Below are 15376 nucleotides of genomic sequence, written 5' to 3'. Positions count from 1 at the left end.
TGCACAGTGATCATGGTGAAAGTGTCATCTGGACATGTCCTCATTTGAAACCCTCCAAGTGTAAAATCCAGTCTCTCCATTCCAGAGTCCCTCTTTCTCTAGGGGGTCAAGCTCCTGCTTCATGGCCTTTGCATGAGCTGTTCCCTCTGCTGGAATGTTCTTCATGCCCACTTCTGTTCAGTTCACCCTCCACCTGCTCTCTGCTCAAATGTTACCTTCTCATAAAGGTCCTACCTGACCACCCTACCAGGCTCCTTCTTACCCTGTTTTATTTTTTATGCCATCTATCACCAATAGCATCATACTGCAAAGCCATTTATTTATTATCTGATTCCCCTTCCAACTTCTAGAAGCCAGGATCTTCTGTCCACTACTGGTCTCCCCAAAGTTGAAGTGATTGGTGGCACAGCAAACATTTCATATCCGCAATATACTATAAACCAAATGAAATGTACACATCAGTGTGAGATGGCTTGATGGTACTTGAGCAGGGTTTACCTTCAGGGTTCTCTTTCTGTTGCTTCACTTGTGGGATTTGTCACAATCCCATCTGGAGTCAAGGAAAGCACCTTCCCATGGCCTCCAGTTGTCCCCCACCCCAACCTCCATCCTAAACTAACACCCCACTGCCCTCACTCACTGGCTGCCTCGCTGAACTTCCGTAACTTTGTTGCCTTTGTTGTCACTGTGTCCTCCACCTGGGACCCTGTTCTCACCTAGGCTTCAGCTTGATCAACTCCCTCATCTCAGATGTCACCATCACAATGGAACCTGCCCTGACCTCTTCTTTAATACTGTGACCATCACTAGCGCATCCCCAGCACCGCTGATACCTGATGCCGCTCCACCTCCTTTTCCCTCTGCAGCGTGGATCAAACATAGCAGGTCATGGAGATTTTGCTGTTTGCCCCACCCCTCCTCCTATCCCCCCAGCCAACTGTGTTCACAGATGTACTCTGAGGACCTGGGGTGGCACCTAGCACCATGAGTGCCTAGCGGGTACTCAGAACCCATTCGTTGAGTGACTGCATGGTCCTGCACATTCAGCGAGGTAGACAGCATCATCCATTTCCTGGATGAGGAAACTGAGGCACGGATGGGTTAAGCAGACCTGAGATCACCCAGTTAGGAATTAATGAGGCAGGTTTTAACCGAGGCACTCTGACACTAACTCCTGTGCTGAGCAAAATGCACAATAAACACAAAGCTTCAAAGAGACAACAGTGCGCAGGGAGGTGTCAGCTCAGGGGAAAGAACTGGTTAGGGCAGTGAGGACTGAACTGATGCTGTGTGCTGGAGGTTTCTGGGCCCTGCATTTTATCTGTTTTAGAACTGCAGGGGACAGAACTATAAGCACAAATCACTAACACTTCACAGGTTGTTCCCTGCCTGGTCACAGGGCTGGGAACTCAGGCAGAGGATCTGGACTTCTAGAGCTGTCTGGGCTGTTTGCTAAAGCACCTTAGCCTGACCTGCTTTGGCTGATTCTTGGTTCCTCCCCAGGTCTCTTCTCCAGGCCATGATGCCTGGCTGCTGCTCCTGAGAAGGGAGTGCACATGAACCCTGTTAACACTGAATCCAGTTAAGTCTGAAGGGGGTGGTTCTCACTGGTATCTGCAGCTTCTAAGTAAGATCTCTGGGTGGCCCTGACTGCATCTGGCTGTCATCTGGAGAAACAATCACTGTTTCACAAAATTAAGCTTCACTCCTTTGCTTTGGTCCGTTTCCTGCAAAAGTCACAGAATCCAAGCATATGACAAATGGTGATTCCCAGTAATTCCGCTAGTCAGGAGTAATTATGCATAATTTATAGGAAGAAACAAAAGGCGCTCAAGTCCATGGAATGAGGAAGCAACAGCGCTAAGAAATGTGTTTCCTTAGTTCTTCCACCTCCTTTTCACCTGCTCAGCCAGGTCACTTCCTCTAGGGGAACTGGTATAGTCCGCTTGCCCTTGAAATGATCTGAGGGAAATCAGTTATCTTTGGTAGTATGTTCCCTCAGGTAATGGAGGGGTTTTTTGTTTTTGGTTTTTTGTTGTTTTTTGGCTTCTTCCCTGGGAGAGTCCAACTTCAGTGCCAGGCAGATGAAAAAAAAAGAAGGGTTGGTGGGAATCAGGCTTGCTCAGGACGCTTTCTCGTAAGCTCCAGAACCTGAAAGATTAAGGATGACCCCAGGAAGACCCCTCTGAGCCTCTGGACTATGTTCAGCATAGATGGTGGCAAATAGCCCTATCTGAGGGTCCGGAGGCCCCAGTTCTTCTTGCCCCTCACTGCCACTTGACTTCAGGTCAAACGTCCCTTAACCTGTCCCTCTGCCTCAACGTGAACAGTTAGGTACACCCTACACTTAAGCGGGCAATGAGCACCCCGACCACGCTCTGGGGGCCGGGGCTGACCGAAGCCCCTCTGCACACTCCTCAGGGTTGTCCGGATGCTCAGAAGGGAAGTGTAACGGGCAGCTGTGAAACTCCACAAATACGCTTCACCCTAAAAAAGCGAAAGCTGACACCTTTGATGTCCCATAGAGGACGAAGCGGGGAATGGAGTCTTCCTTTCTCCAGCCCTCCTCGCCTCTCCGGCGGCCGCGGGACCGGCGCAGAGGAGGGGTTTGGCTGGAAGGAGGGTGGGCCTGCCGGGGCGTGGGATGCGGGCGGTCACACGGGGATCCGGCAACGGAGCGGCTCACGGTGCGCGGCAGTCTTCTTCCTCCACTCCCTCCTCCCAATTCCAGCCTTCAGCCTCGGCTCCAGGATCGGCCCTTCCAGGCGTCCAGATGCCCTTGCGGGAATCTGCAGGGGAGAGCGGCGAAGACAGGAGCCCCCAGACCGACCTTCCCACGGCAGGGCGCACCAGCGCGAGCCCTCCCGCCGGACGCGGTCCTCGGCCCCCGCCGCTCGGCCGCCCGCCCGCGGGCGCGGTCTCCGCCGTGCCTCCGACGCCCCTGCCTCCGTCCCCGCCTCGGCGCGCGTCCCCCGCGCAAGCCCGTGGGGAGGCCGGGCGGCCGTGGCGCGGCGGCCCCACGAAGCCCCCCGGCCGGGCGCCGAGGCCCGAGCGCGCGCGGAGCGGGGCGTGGCAGGGCGGGGCGCGCGGGCCCGGCCGGGCCGGGGGTGTCGGATGTCACCCCCTGCGCACACCTCGGCTGGGGGGCGGGGGAGCGAACCACTGAGATGCGGAGACCTCCTCGGTCCTAGAGCGGAGCAGGAAGTGTCCCAGGGGAGGGAGCCGGAGGGCTTCGGCCTTTCCTTTCCTCCGCGTCCGGCGGGCTCCCGAGGCGGCCAGGCCTGCGCGGCCCGCCAACTGGGACGCGGCGCGGCGGTGAGTGCGGCCCGAGCGGCCCGGGCTTCTGCGGCCCGCGTGCCCGCTCGGCGCCTTCCCGCGCGCCCGGCTCCGCGCTCCCCCGGCCCCGGGCTCCCGGCCCCGCGCGCTCCGGCCTCCCTCCCAGGAGCCGAGCGCTGAATCTTCGCGCAGAGGGAATAAGACAACGCAAATGCTGTTTTTCAGGTGCCTCCATTTGCTCTCACTTCTTCCCTCCCGAGCGGAGCCGAGGTTTTCTGCAGAAGCAGGAGACGGGGGCTCGGCTAGCCAGGGAGCCTGGCCGCTGCAGAGAACCCGCCTCGGGAAGGACCCCCGGGAGACCGGGCTGGAAGGATGAGGAGCTGCTGCCGTAGACTTCCGCCACAGCAGGAGGGATTTGAGTTAGATGCCGGGAAGGAGTTCCAGACTGTGAGGTGAGGAGCCGGAAGCTGCTTAAACTGGAGGCGTGTGTGGGTGTGGATGTGTGTTAGGGAGGGAAGAGGGAGAGAGGACTGGAGCAAGGAAAAGCTTGCCCCTTTTCCCTAGCATGAAATGCCCATCCCCTTTCCTTTCTGCGGATCCAGCTCTGGTCCTCCTCCTAGAGCTGCTTTAAGCACGCCCCGCCCCCTGTGGGATACTCCTGGGACTAACGTTAGTTCATTCATCACAAATCAGTCTTGAGCCTCTTATGTGCCAGTTACCAGGATGACAAAGAGGAACACGGCTGTGGCAGTCTGGTTAGGGATAAGCGGCAGAGCCCAGAGCGAGATACCTTACAGCGACCACTGAGTACTGAGGGTGGGGCACTGGTTCCCCCTAGCTTGGGGGCAGACCTGAGGAACTTAGAAGTCCAGCAGATGTATGATGGCTGCGTTAAGGGAACGTGGTGTGGGTAGGGCTGAGATTGGGTTTCAGATGCAGTGGCAGACACTGGAGGAAATCTGGTGGGGTGGGGCAAGCTGTAATGTGTCCAGCCAGATACCCTCAGAGTCCCTTTATGCCAGTCTGTATTTGTTTTTGTGTTGGAAAGCAAAGAGTTCCAGAGATTTGGGCTTTTCTGACTGCTATTCAGTGGCTTTGTTGCTCTTCTGGCCTCATTTGTCTTCCTGTGAAATGGGAATGAGGCCTGCGCTTTGCATGGAACGCAAGGCGAATGGAGGGGGCGCTGAGCAGGTTAAGATGCTGGCGTGCTGGGAAGCCTCTTCAGCTTGGGTGTGGAGAGTGAATGACCTTGTCCAAGGATCTCCGAGGCCTGATGCTGGGAGAGGGGACTGTGTTCAACCCCATTTGCCTTTTTTTTTCTTTGGGTCCTGTAGTCTGGAGTAGTGGTAGCTACTCTGATGTCACCCTGTACCGAGTTCACTGGGGAGGTGGAGTGGCCCCTGAGCCCCACCCTGCAGATAAGGAGGCTGTGTCTCATCTCTGTGCCTGAGGAAGGGCTGTGAGGTGTGTGTGGTTTTATTCATTATGATTTTGAAGATGGCAAGAAGAGAAGGCAAGACAGATGGGGGCAAGGTGGAAGGTCCAGACATCTTTAAATATATGCTAGAATTGACTGTTCAGACTTTAGTGAGTTGGATGGAGGCTCATCTGAAATCACCGATGTTTTTAAATACCTAGCATTATTTTTCTTTAGTAAACTCAGGATATGGCTGCCTCTCCCCGTTGACTCTCCCCATTCCTTGGCTGGGTATCTTCTGGACTATCCACTTCATTCCCTGCGTCCCAGTATGTATTCCACTGAGCAAGGCTGATTCTTGCTCTGTATTGGTCTAGCACCAGTAGTCAGCCCTAGCCACCAGCAGGGGTGGATTTCTCACCTTGGATCAGCTTTGAAGGCTTTTCCTGTGCATGTCTGTCTTTGTCTTCGCAGCTCTTTTTGTAAAGGTCTCAAGGGCAGGGACAGTGACTTCTGCTGCAAAGCCTCAAGATAGCGGCCTTCTCAGCTCATCCATTTCAAGCCCTTTCCAGGAGGACCTGGCCACCGAAGGTACCACACAGTGTTAATTACATCTCACTCCTGCATGCGGCCCCATTGGTCTCCTGGGATGCTTGGAACGCCAATGCCACGTTGAAATGCCACTGCTTTCTCCTGGACTCCATGCCTTGTTTGTCCAGTCACCCAGTTAAAGGAATCATATAATGATGTTTTGGGGAATGGGGTCGTTCCTTCTCTCCGTTTGTGTAAGGATCATTCACACTGACACTTTTCACCTGTCCCAGGGCTTCTAATAAGGGCTGGTCTCTGTGGGCTTTGTCACTTTCCCCATCACCACCCCCAAAAAAACTACCGCAGGAGACCAGAACATTGAAGCCAGTGATTTCTGTTTGGAAATAGGGTCGTCTTTTGCTGCTGACCCCCATCAAATCCCATCATGCCCACAGCCCTGTGCCCCCGAGTCTTGGCTCCAAAGGAAAGTGAGGAGCCCAGGAAAATGAGGAGCCCACCGGGAGAGAACCCTAGCCCCCAGGGTGAGCCTCCCAGCCCTGAGTCTTCCCGCCGCCTCTTCCGACGTTTCTGCTACCAGGAGGCGGCGGGCCCCCGGGAGGCCCTGCACCGCCTCTGGGACTTGTGCCGGGGCTGGCTGCGGCCTGAGAGGCACACCAAGGAACAGATCCTGGAGCTGCTGGTGCTGGAGCAGTTCCTGGCCATCCTGCCCCGGGAGATCCAGGGCTGGGTGAGGGCCCAGGAGCCCGAGAGTGGCGATCAGGCTGTGGCCGCTGTGGAGGCACTGGAACGAGAGCCGGGGAGACCCTGGCAGTGGGTGAGCAGAGGGGGCTGGGCTGGGCTGGGCTGGGCTGGCCGGGAGGATGGGAGGGGAGAGGGAGAGAGTGGGGCCGGGCGCCAGGTATGGAGAGAGGGCGGCCACCCTGTGCTTTGATGCTTTGGTGGGGTCACACATCCCCTGGCCAGGGATGAGGAATCCGTCTGAGCTGCGTGCATCACTTGAGGCCCACAGTGAAGTTTGGTTTCCCAGGAAAGCAGATTCCGTTCCCTAAAGGCCCTAATTTGTGGCCATTACCCTTTATAACGCTGTCCAAGGCTGGGGCTGAGCTACTGGTGGCCGAGTCAGTGGTTAGCAGGCCCAGGGAGGGAGGGGTTTGCTTAGTCCCTGGTGTAGCCGCTGGGCCTCACCTGGCCGGGGACCCTCTCCACCGAGCTCTGAAAAGCCCTTTCTGGGATTGCAGCTCAAGCACTGTGAAGACCCTGTGGTGATTGACGATGGGGACAGCCCTCCAGACCAGGAGCAGGAGCGGCTGCCAGCAGAGCCCCAGAGTGACCTTGCAAAGAGCCAGGACGCCCAGCCCTTGGCCCTGGCTCAGGGTCCTGGGCTTCCAAGCAGACTATCGGGCCAGCTCAGCGGGGACCCAGGTAGGGTGTCCAAGGAAGTGGGGGAGGGGCATTTATATGTCACCCTGTGCACTTGGCTAGCTCTTGACATTTTTAGTTCTTTCCTGCCCCCTGAGTAGCCTTGAACCATTTTTAGGGTCTGGTCCTTCCCTAGAGCAATTCAATCGGAATCTCACCTGAGCATCCTCTTCATGGTGCCAGGTCTGCCCAGAGGGACCTCTCCTATAGGTGGGACCTTTTGAGGCTGTATCATCTCACCTCTTTGAGGGCACATCTCTAGGCTTTGTTTGGGTGCGGCCAGGCGCTGTCACTGTCCCAGTAGGGCCTGTGTGGGGAGATGAGTATGACATGTCCTCTTGTCTCTCTGAACCTCTCTTTCTCCATCTAAACAGCTCCTCTCAGTATTGTTATAATGTTACAAGGAAATATAAAACTGCTTCCGGAAGCACAGAGTGATATTTTCATAGCTTGGGGCATGAGTGTTGCCTAGAATATCTAAGTATCTGTACCAAGTACACTGATGGCTACAGGCAAGTGGTTTTGGCAGCAGATACGCTTGACTTTGACTCTTCTAGCCATGACCTGGGACATGCTTCTAAACTCTGCAAGCCTCAGTTTCCTGATCTGTCCTATGAAGATAATCATCACCTTTATTGGGTTTTGTGTTTCTTTTGACGATTAAAGGATTATAAGCGTATGTTGGAGATACTGTAGGTTCAGTTACAGACCACCACAATAAAGCAAATATTGTAATAAAGTGAGTCACATGAGTTTTTTATTTCCCTAGTATGTAGAAAATTTATGTTTACACCGTAGTCAGTTATTAAGTGTGCAATGGTATTAGGTCTGAAAAAAAAAAACCAATATACCTACTTTAATTAAAAAATACTTTATTGCTGAAAAAATACTTTATTGCTAACTATCATGTGAGCCTTCAGTGAGTCGAAATCTTTTTGCTGGTTAGAGGTCTTGCCTCCGTGTTGATGGCTGCAGACTGATCAGGATGGTGGTTGCTGAAGGTTGGGGAGACTGGTAATTTCTTCAGATGAGACAACAATGAAGTTTTGCCTCATTAATTGACTCTTCCGTTGAGGAATGATTTCTCTGTAACATGTGATGCTGTTTTATAACATTTTACCCATAGGACTTCTTGCCTTTCAAAATTGGAGTCTCTCAAACCCTGCCATTGCTTTATCAGCTAAGTTCACGGAATATCTAAATCCTTTGTTGTTATTGCAACAGTCTTCACAGCATCTTCCCAGGAGTGGATTCCATCTCAAGAAACTGCTCTCTTTGCTCATCCATGAGAAGCAACTCCTCATCCGTTCAAGTTTTATCAGGAGGTTGTAGCAATTCAGTCACATCTTCAGGCTTGGCTTCTAATTCTAGTTCTCTTTGCTGTTTCCACCACATCTGCATTTACTTCCAGCACTGAGGTCTTGATCCCCTCAAAGCCATCCATGAGGGCTGGAATCAACCTCTACTTCCAAATTCCTGTTAATGTTGATATCTTGATCTCTTCCAGTGAATCACGGTTGCCCTTAATGGTATCTAGAATGGTGAATCCTTTCTAGGAGGTTTAAAATGTGTTTTGTCCAGATCCATCAGAGGAATCACTGTCTAGGGCCGCTATATCCTTATCAAATGTATTTATTAAATAATAAGACTTGAAAGTTGAAACTACTCTTTGATCTGTGGGCTGTAGAATGGATATTATGTTAGCAGGCATGAAAACATTAATTCCCTTGTCCATCTCCATCAGAGCTCTTGGGTGACCATAGTCAATAAGCAGTAATATTTTGAAAGGATTCTTTTTTCTGAGTGGTAGGTCTCAACAGTGGGCTTAAAATATTCAGTAAACCATGTTGCAACCAGATGTGTTGTCATCTAGGCTTTGTTGTCACATTTATAGAGCTCAGGCAGAGTAGATACAGCATCATTTTTAAGGGTTCTAGGATTCTGGGAATGGTAAATGAGCACTGGCTTCAAGGTAAAGTCACCAGCTGCTTTAGCTGCTGACAAGAGAGTCAGCCTGCCTTTGAAGCTCTGAAGCGAGGCATTGACTTCTCTCTAGCTATGAAAGCCCTAGGCAGCATCTTCTAATATAAGGCTATCTTGCCTACACTGAAAATCTGTTGTGTGGTGTAGACACCTTCATGAGTGATCTGAGCTGGATCTTCTGGATACCTTGCTGCAGCTTCCCCATCAGCACTGGCTGCCTCACCTTGCACTTACTTGCTAAGGGGACATCTTTCCTTAAACCTTGTGAACCAACCTCTGCTAACTTCAGACTTTTCTTTTGCAGCTTCCTCACCTCTCTGAGCCTTCATAGGATTGAAGAGAGTTAGGGCCTTGTTCTGGGTTAAACTTTAGCTTCAGAGAATGTCGTGGCTGCTTGATCTGTTCGGAGCACTAAAACTTAACACCATACCAGCAGTACAGCTGTTTTGCTTTCTTTGTGTCATTTGTGTGTTCGTTGGAGTAGCACTTTTAGTTTCCTTCAAGAACTTTTCATTTGCCTTCACAACTTGGCTGACTGGTGCAAAAGGCCTAGCTTTCAGCCTGTCTCATCTTTTGACATGCCTTTCTGCTGAGCTTTATCATTTCCATCTTTTGATTTAAAGTGAGAGATGTGTGGTTCTTCCTTTCACTTGAACACTTACAGGCCGTTGAAGGGTTATTAATTGGCCTAATTTCAGTATTGTTGTGTCTCAGAGTAGAGAGGCCCGAGGAGAGGAAGAGAAATGGGGGAACAGCTGGTCTGTGGAGCAGTCAGAACACACAACATTTATCAATTAGGTTCTCCATCTTATATGGACACGGTTCATGGTGCCCTGAAATAATTACCACAGTAACGTCAAAGATCACTGTTCACAGATCACCGTAACAGATAGAATCATAATGAAAATGTTTGAAATATCGCGAGAGTTACCAAAATGCGGCACGGAGACACGAAATAAGCAAATGCTGCTGGGAAAATGGCACCAATTCACTAGCCTGATGCAGCGTTGCCACAAACCTTGTTTTTAAAAAATGTTACCATCTGCGAAGTTCAGTGAAACAAGATATGCCTGAGCAGGGGGCCTGAGCCGCCCTTGATGTTCCAGTTGATCGTTATGGGAAAAAATGGTGCTCTCTGGTTGAAGGAGGTGGCCTCTAGGGTGTGAGGGTTGGTTCAGGAGGACTGGTCATGTTGTGCTATAGTTCTAGATGGAAAAAGAAAGCGTCCTTGGCATTATACTGAGCTTTTCAGTTTAGAGAAAGTTGCATGTTAAATTTCTTTATCTGTGAAACTATCCTGGTTTCTGTACAAATCAAAGTACCTCTCTGACCTCTCTTTGGTTACAAGTCAAGACAGACGTGCTAGTTTGCTTGGGCCGCCATCACAAGATCGCACAGATCTTGTGGGCAGCTTAGACAACAGAAATGTATTGTCTCGTAGTTCTGAAGGCTGGAAGTCCTAGATCACGGTCTCTGCAGAGATGGTTTCTCCTAAGGCCTTTCTCCTTGGCTTCTAGACAGCTGCCCTCTCTCTGTGTCCTCCCATGGTCTTCCTTCTGTGTATCTTGTGTCCTAATCTCCTGTGATTAGAGGAGCATCAGTCATGTGGGGTTAGGCTCCGCCCCCTTTACCTCATTTGAACTTAATTAACCTCTTGAAAGACCCTATGCCCAAATATAGTCCCATTCTGAGGTGCTAGGGGTTGGGACTTCGGAGTATGAATTTGGCAGAGATGCAGTTCAGCTCATAGCCACAGCCGTGAGAAACCACTGTTTGCCGAAGTAAACAATGCTCGTGCGAGCAGCCTGGGTTCTGTAGGTGGTTGGTGGCCATGAGTGGGCCCTTGGGATGAGGGGTAAGAGCTTCAAGAATGGTAACAGCCTTCTCGGGTCCTGGTGAAGTTCTGAGACAAGCCAGCTACCATGGATGGGCTTTGGGTCAAAAGGCACAGCTCTTCCGTTTCCCTGAGGGATAATAAATGGACAAAGTAGGCATGATGAGAGTTAGCTGTTAGGAAGACCTTAAACATTCAGGTGATTTATCATTGCGAAACACTTCCAATAAAAGCCATATAGTTCGTAATCTTGAAGATTTTCCCCCAAATACAGATTTTGTATAGTCTAAAAGCTTTCCAAAGTAATCTTCAAAATGTATTTTATCTCCCGAAAGATGGCAGATGTGAGAGGAGAATTAAACTCTGTTTATCCCTTCCCACCCTTTTTCCCTGCTGGTAACCGTAAGTTTATTTTCAGTGTCTGTGAGTCAGTTTCTGTTTCGAGATTTGCAGATTCTAACTGCTACATATAAAATAGATAACAGGAAACTATATTCAATATCTTGTAGTAATCTCTAATGAAAAGGAATTTGAAAAGGAATATATGTAATGTGTGTGTATGACTGAAACATGCTGTACACCAGAAATCGACAAACATTGTAAACTGACTTTACTTCAGTTTTTAAAAAGTGGGAAAAAAGAAACATCTCTTACTAAAATCCACGCCCACCTAGCCTGTGCTTCCAGCAGCAGAGTGATGAGGGGAACCCCCCTACCTCATCCCACGCCCACAAATGTCGCTGCTGGCTGGGCTGGCTCCTGTCTCAGACTCTTGTTACAAGTAGCCGCACCTGCCCCTGCTGCTGACCGAAAGCTCTGTGCCCCCGGTGTGAAAGCTGAGGAACGCTGGCTTCTAGTGTTAGCTTTGACACTGGTTTTGCATGATGGCCTGGGGTTAACTTCCTAGATTTTCTCTAAGCTGAGAGATGACAGTGCAGCTTTCCAAGTCTTACTCAGCGGGAGGAGCACCTTTTGAAACAAAGCTCACTTTGACACGGCTGCACCATGGGCTGGGTATATGGCTCACTTCTTGCACAAGCCTGAGCAAGTGCTAGTCAGGGGAGAGATCATATCAGAATATAGCTGAGACCCAGATCGTCCAGGATAAGGGAGCGTGAGATGACCCCAGTACCACGCTCTGCGCTTCTGTGTGATGGTGGTTAGGGCACTGCGCCAGGTGCTTTTGCAGGAGTATCTAACAGTGATAACGGTCTTTCTTACGGAGCTTTGCAATTTATAAACCTATAAATGTATAAATTTATATGACAGTAATCTTCACTGCCAACAGGTCTTACTGACCTCTCCACTCTGGAGCTTTAACCTTTTTGTGGGTGTGTGGGGAGTGGTAATTAGGTTTATTTATGGGGCTTTCACCTTTTTTTTTTTTTTTTTTTGTAGGGTCGGGGAGATAATTAAGTTGGTTGGTTTGTTGGTTTTAATGGAGGTACTGGGGATCGAACCCAAGACCTTGTGCATGCTAAGCATGAGTTCTACCACTGGGTTATACCCCTCCTCCCCAACATTTATTTCATATTGTGGGTGGTAAAGCTGAGGTCCCTGGACCTACTAGGAGGCACATAGCTAATTGGTGACAGCCACCTTGAACCCAAGCTTTCCGCGTTGAAGTCCCCGTTGACATGTCTGAAAGCAGAGTGACAGAAATGCTTACGGTTTGCAAGTACTTTTTGTATGCATGATCTGGTAATCTTCTTGCTACAGGTGAGGAAAGAGACCCAGGATTTTATGAGATACCCTTTTCTGATCTCTTTCAGTTCCGCAAGACACTTCCCTTCTTCAGGAAGCGAGTTTGAGGGACGCACAGCAGGTGACTGCCCTCCAGCTGCCCCCGGTGAGTGATTTCTGCAAGAGTCTTTAAGAACCTCTCCATGTTTGCCTCTCTGTAAGCTGCAGGGCAACTTTTCCAGGACCCCAGGCCAGCTTGCTGTCTGCCACACAGGCTGTTCAGCCCTGGCCCAGACAGACTAATACAGGAAGGACATGGGTTTATAAGGTGCCCTCCTGCATCCCTCCCGCCCACATGGTCCTGGCTCTTCCCTGTGCTGGCTGTTTGTCATCTCCTGGAGCCTTTGTGCAGACAGTGATGGTGGAAGACAGATGCCCTTGAGTCCTCATCTGTCGTCTTCCTGGCATCTCAGAGTTTCTTTCCTGTGAAAAAAGAGACTCCACTCATTTCCTAGTGTATTTTTTATTTAGTAATAATCACAGTGGTAACTATTTCAGCAATGTTAGGAAACAGAGGGGAAAAACACAGATCATTTCAACACCCTCCCACAACCGTGCAGTGGGTTTTCAGGGAGTTTCCTCTGCATTTTCCCCTTCCACGTTTCCACACAAGGCTGACTTTCTCAGGTGTCCTCGCAGGATAGGGGCTGGTCTTAGTCTGGCAGGTCCTCTCAGTCTCCTCTTTCCCGCCCAGTTTCTGCCTTCAGCCGTGGTTTCCAACCATACCCCTTCATTTTTCCTTTAACACTTTGCGTTGGCTGGTATGAAATTTAGTTTTTACAGCATCTCCTTCTGCCAAAGTAGATTATATGAAGGTGTGGACCTCATTTCATTACTTGGTCCCTGGCAGATGGAGGACTGTCTGATGGACATCTGTACAGTAAACAGCTCACGCTAGCTCTCAGGACGGTGCGTTCGATAAGACCTTAAACTTGGGGAGTGCAGAGGGCTCAGGAGGGGAAGGAATTAGCCAGGGTACACGGGATGGGGCGTCTCCACTCCCTCAGCACTGTTCCCAGGGGCCCGGGTGCTCTGCACCTGTGTTTCAGCGTCTGCTATGTACTGTGATGGCTGATGACATATGACCCAAAGGAGGTGAAATGCACATGACCAGTATGACACACAAAGACATACTGAGAATTTAATATCTAATGAACTTCGGTACTCGTCTTTGAGTTTCCCCAGGTTCCTGTAAATGCCATAGTGAACAGAAGATGTGGATTTTGATAAGTCATTGCTATTTCATCACTCTATTGAAGATAGTTTCTGCATAGTGCGCTAGGAGTCCCGTAACCATCATGAAATTCTTTTTGTTTTGTTTTGTTTTGTTTTTTGGTCCAAAGTAGACTTTAATGGTTTTGAGCTATTACAAACCAAGATTCAGTATAATCATATGTCCATGTATGGGAGGTGCATTGTATAACGGGGTTTTTTTGAATTAAATCCTTTGGAGAATACAAGCAATGTTTACTAAAGGATAAACTTAAGATTAAAATACATTCTAATTTGAATATATGTATATTCAAAAATGTATTTAATACACACAATTGAAGTCCAAAGGTAACTGCCACAATTACGTAGAACTAGACCCACAAAAGATTTTTTTTCTGGAAGGGGTATTTTAATACTGACATTGTTTAGAATTGCCAACAGATACTGTTAGTAAAAAGAACACCTTTAATGATGTTAATGTTGGTTTTAGATTTTAATATTTATTTTAAATTTTAGAAAATACAACACTTAACTGTTAACACTCAGAGCAGACCATTTCCATCTTATCAACCTCGATATCCCACACCCACTGACCAAACTATCCATTAGCAGGAACTTTTAATGTTACGTAACTTCTTTTTTCACCCAGCATTCATTTATTAGCTAACCACCTAATACTTATCTTTTGAGAGAATTAAGTGATTTTTAATTTAGTTTTAATAATATAAGACAAATCTAGTGAAATAACATTAAGTGTAAAATACACATTTCATTCAAAGAATAGTAAGAATGTAGTATTGTTTTGCAGTTAAGTTTTAAGGTTGACATTAGTCGATTTCTCTGCAAAGGAACTTTATGTAAGGGATTCTTTATGTCAATGAAAGAAAAAAATTAAATTAGTTAAAAGTGTATAATAAGTTATTGAAAGGAATGTATATGGTTGAAATAACACGAACTAGAACTTCAGATTGTTTGGGGTGAAGGTCTGTTTACTGTTGTCATTTCAAGAAAGTTATATAAACTGCTTTGTATAGCATGTAACGTTTGGGAACTGACTGTCAGGCGGTATGATTCTGTGGAGCTTCAGCTAGGGTTTTGCATGTATCAGTGGTCCAGTGTCACTGCTGAGTAGAATTCCTTAATATGGCTCTACCGCAGTTTGCTTAACCATTCACCTGTTGAAGGACATCTAGGTTTGTTTCCAGTTTGGGGCCATTTTGTGTAAGGCTGCTATAAACAGTTACATCATTACAGGTTTCATTTCTTCGGGGTAAATGCCCAGGCGTGCAATTGTCGGGTTGAGTGGCAACTACATATTTAGTCCTGCAGGACCACTATCTCCTTTTCCAGAGCAGTGATACCATTTACATTCTTACGAGCAGTGTATGACCAACCGACATTCTCTACATCCTCCACTGTTTGTTGTTGTCACTTTTTTTATTTTGGCCATTCTGATAAGCGGTATCTCATGATGGTTTAAATTTGCATTTTCCCTAGTGGCTAATGATACTGGACATCTTTTCATGTGCTTATCTGCCATCCCAATATCCTCTTCTGTGAAATGTTTTTTCATGACTTTCATGTTCTTATTGAACCATTTACTTTTTTTTTTTTTTTAACTGTTGTTTCAAGAGCTCCCTATATATTCTAGATAATTGTCCTTCGTTGGATATGTGTTTTGCAAATATTTCCTCTTGCTCTGGAACTTGGCTTCCCATCCTTTTAACGGTTTTTTTTTTTTTTTTTTAGCAGAGCAAAAGTGTTACATTGTCATTCAGTCCAGATTGTCAGTTTTTCCTTTTAAGAATCATGTTTTTGGTGTAAAGTCTAAGAACTCTTTGCTTAGCCTTAGACCCCAAAGAGTTTTCTCCTGTTTTTTAGTTATATAATTACACATTTTACATTTAAGTTAATGATCTATTTAATCCATAATCTGTGAT

The 15376-nt window shown here is 48.4% G+C and overlaps 1 protein-coding gene across 2 annotated transcripts in view; it reads left to right on the top strand.

Moving 5' to 3' along the window:
• Positions 1-3098: 3098 nt before the first annotated feature.
• ZNF496 (zinc finger protein 496) overlaps positions 3099-15376 on the top strand; it is a 33076-nt gene continuing 20798 nt past the window's right edge. Inside the window, exons 1-6 of one of the 2 annotated variants that reach the window (XM_031449453.2) lie at positions 3099-3315; positions 3502-3728; positions 5168-5284; positions 5633-6059; positions 6484-6667; positions 12254-12330. In XM_031449453.2, the coding sequence (XP_031305313.1) occupies positions 5670-6059; positions 6484-6667; positions 12254-12330 (651 nt within the window). In that variant the 5' untranslated portion in view covers positions 3099-3315; positions 3502-3728; positions 5168-5284; positions 5633-5669. The remainder of the gene's footprint in view (positions 3316-3501; positions 3729-5167; positions 5285-5632; positions 6060-6483; positions 6668-12253; positions 12331-15376) is intronic. The other variant, XM_031449452.2, reaches the window with a different exon arrangement.

Source organism: Camelus dromedarius, chromosome 3 (assembly GCF_036321535.1).
Source record: "Camelus dromedarius isolate mCamDro1 chromosome 3, mCamDro1.pat, whole genome shotgun sequence".
Lineage (NCBI taxonomy): Eukaryota > Metazoa > Chordata > Mammalia > Artiodactyla > Camelidae > Camelus > Camelus dromedarius.
Note: the sequence above shows the minus strand (reverse complement) of the source record. Positions and strands in the feature narration are given on the sequence as shown.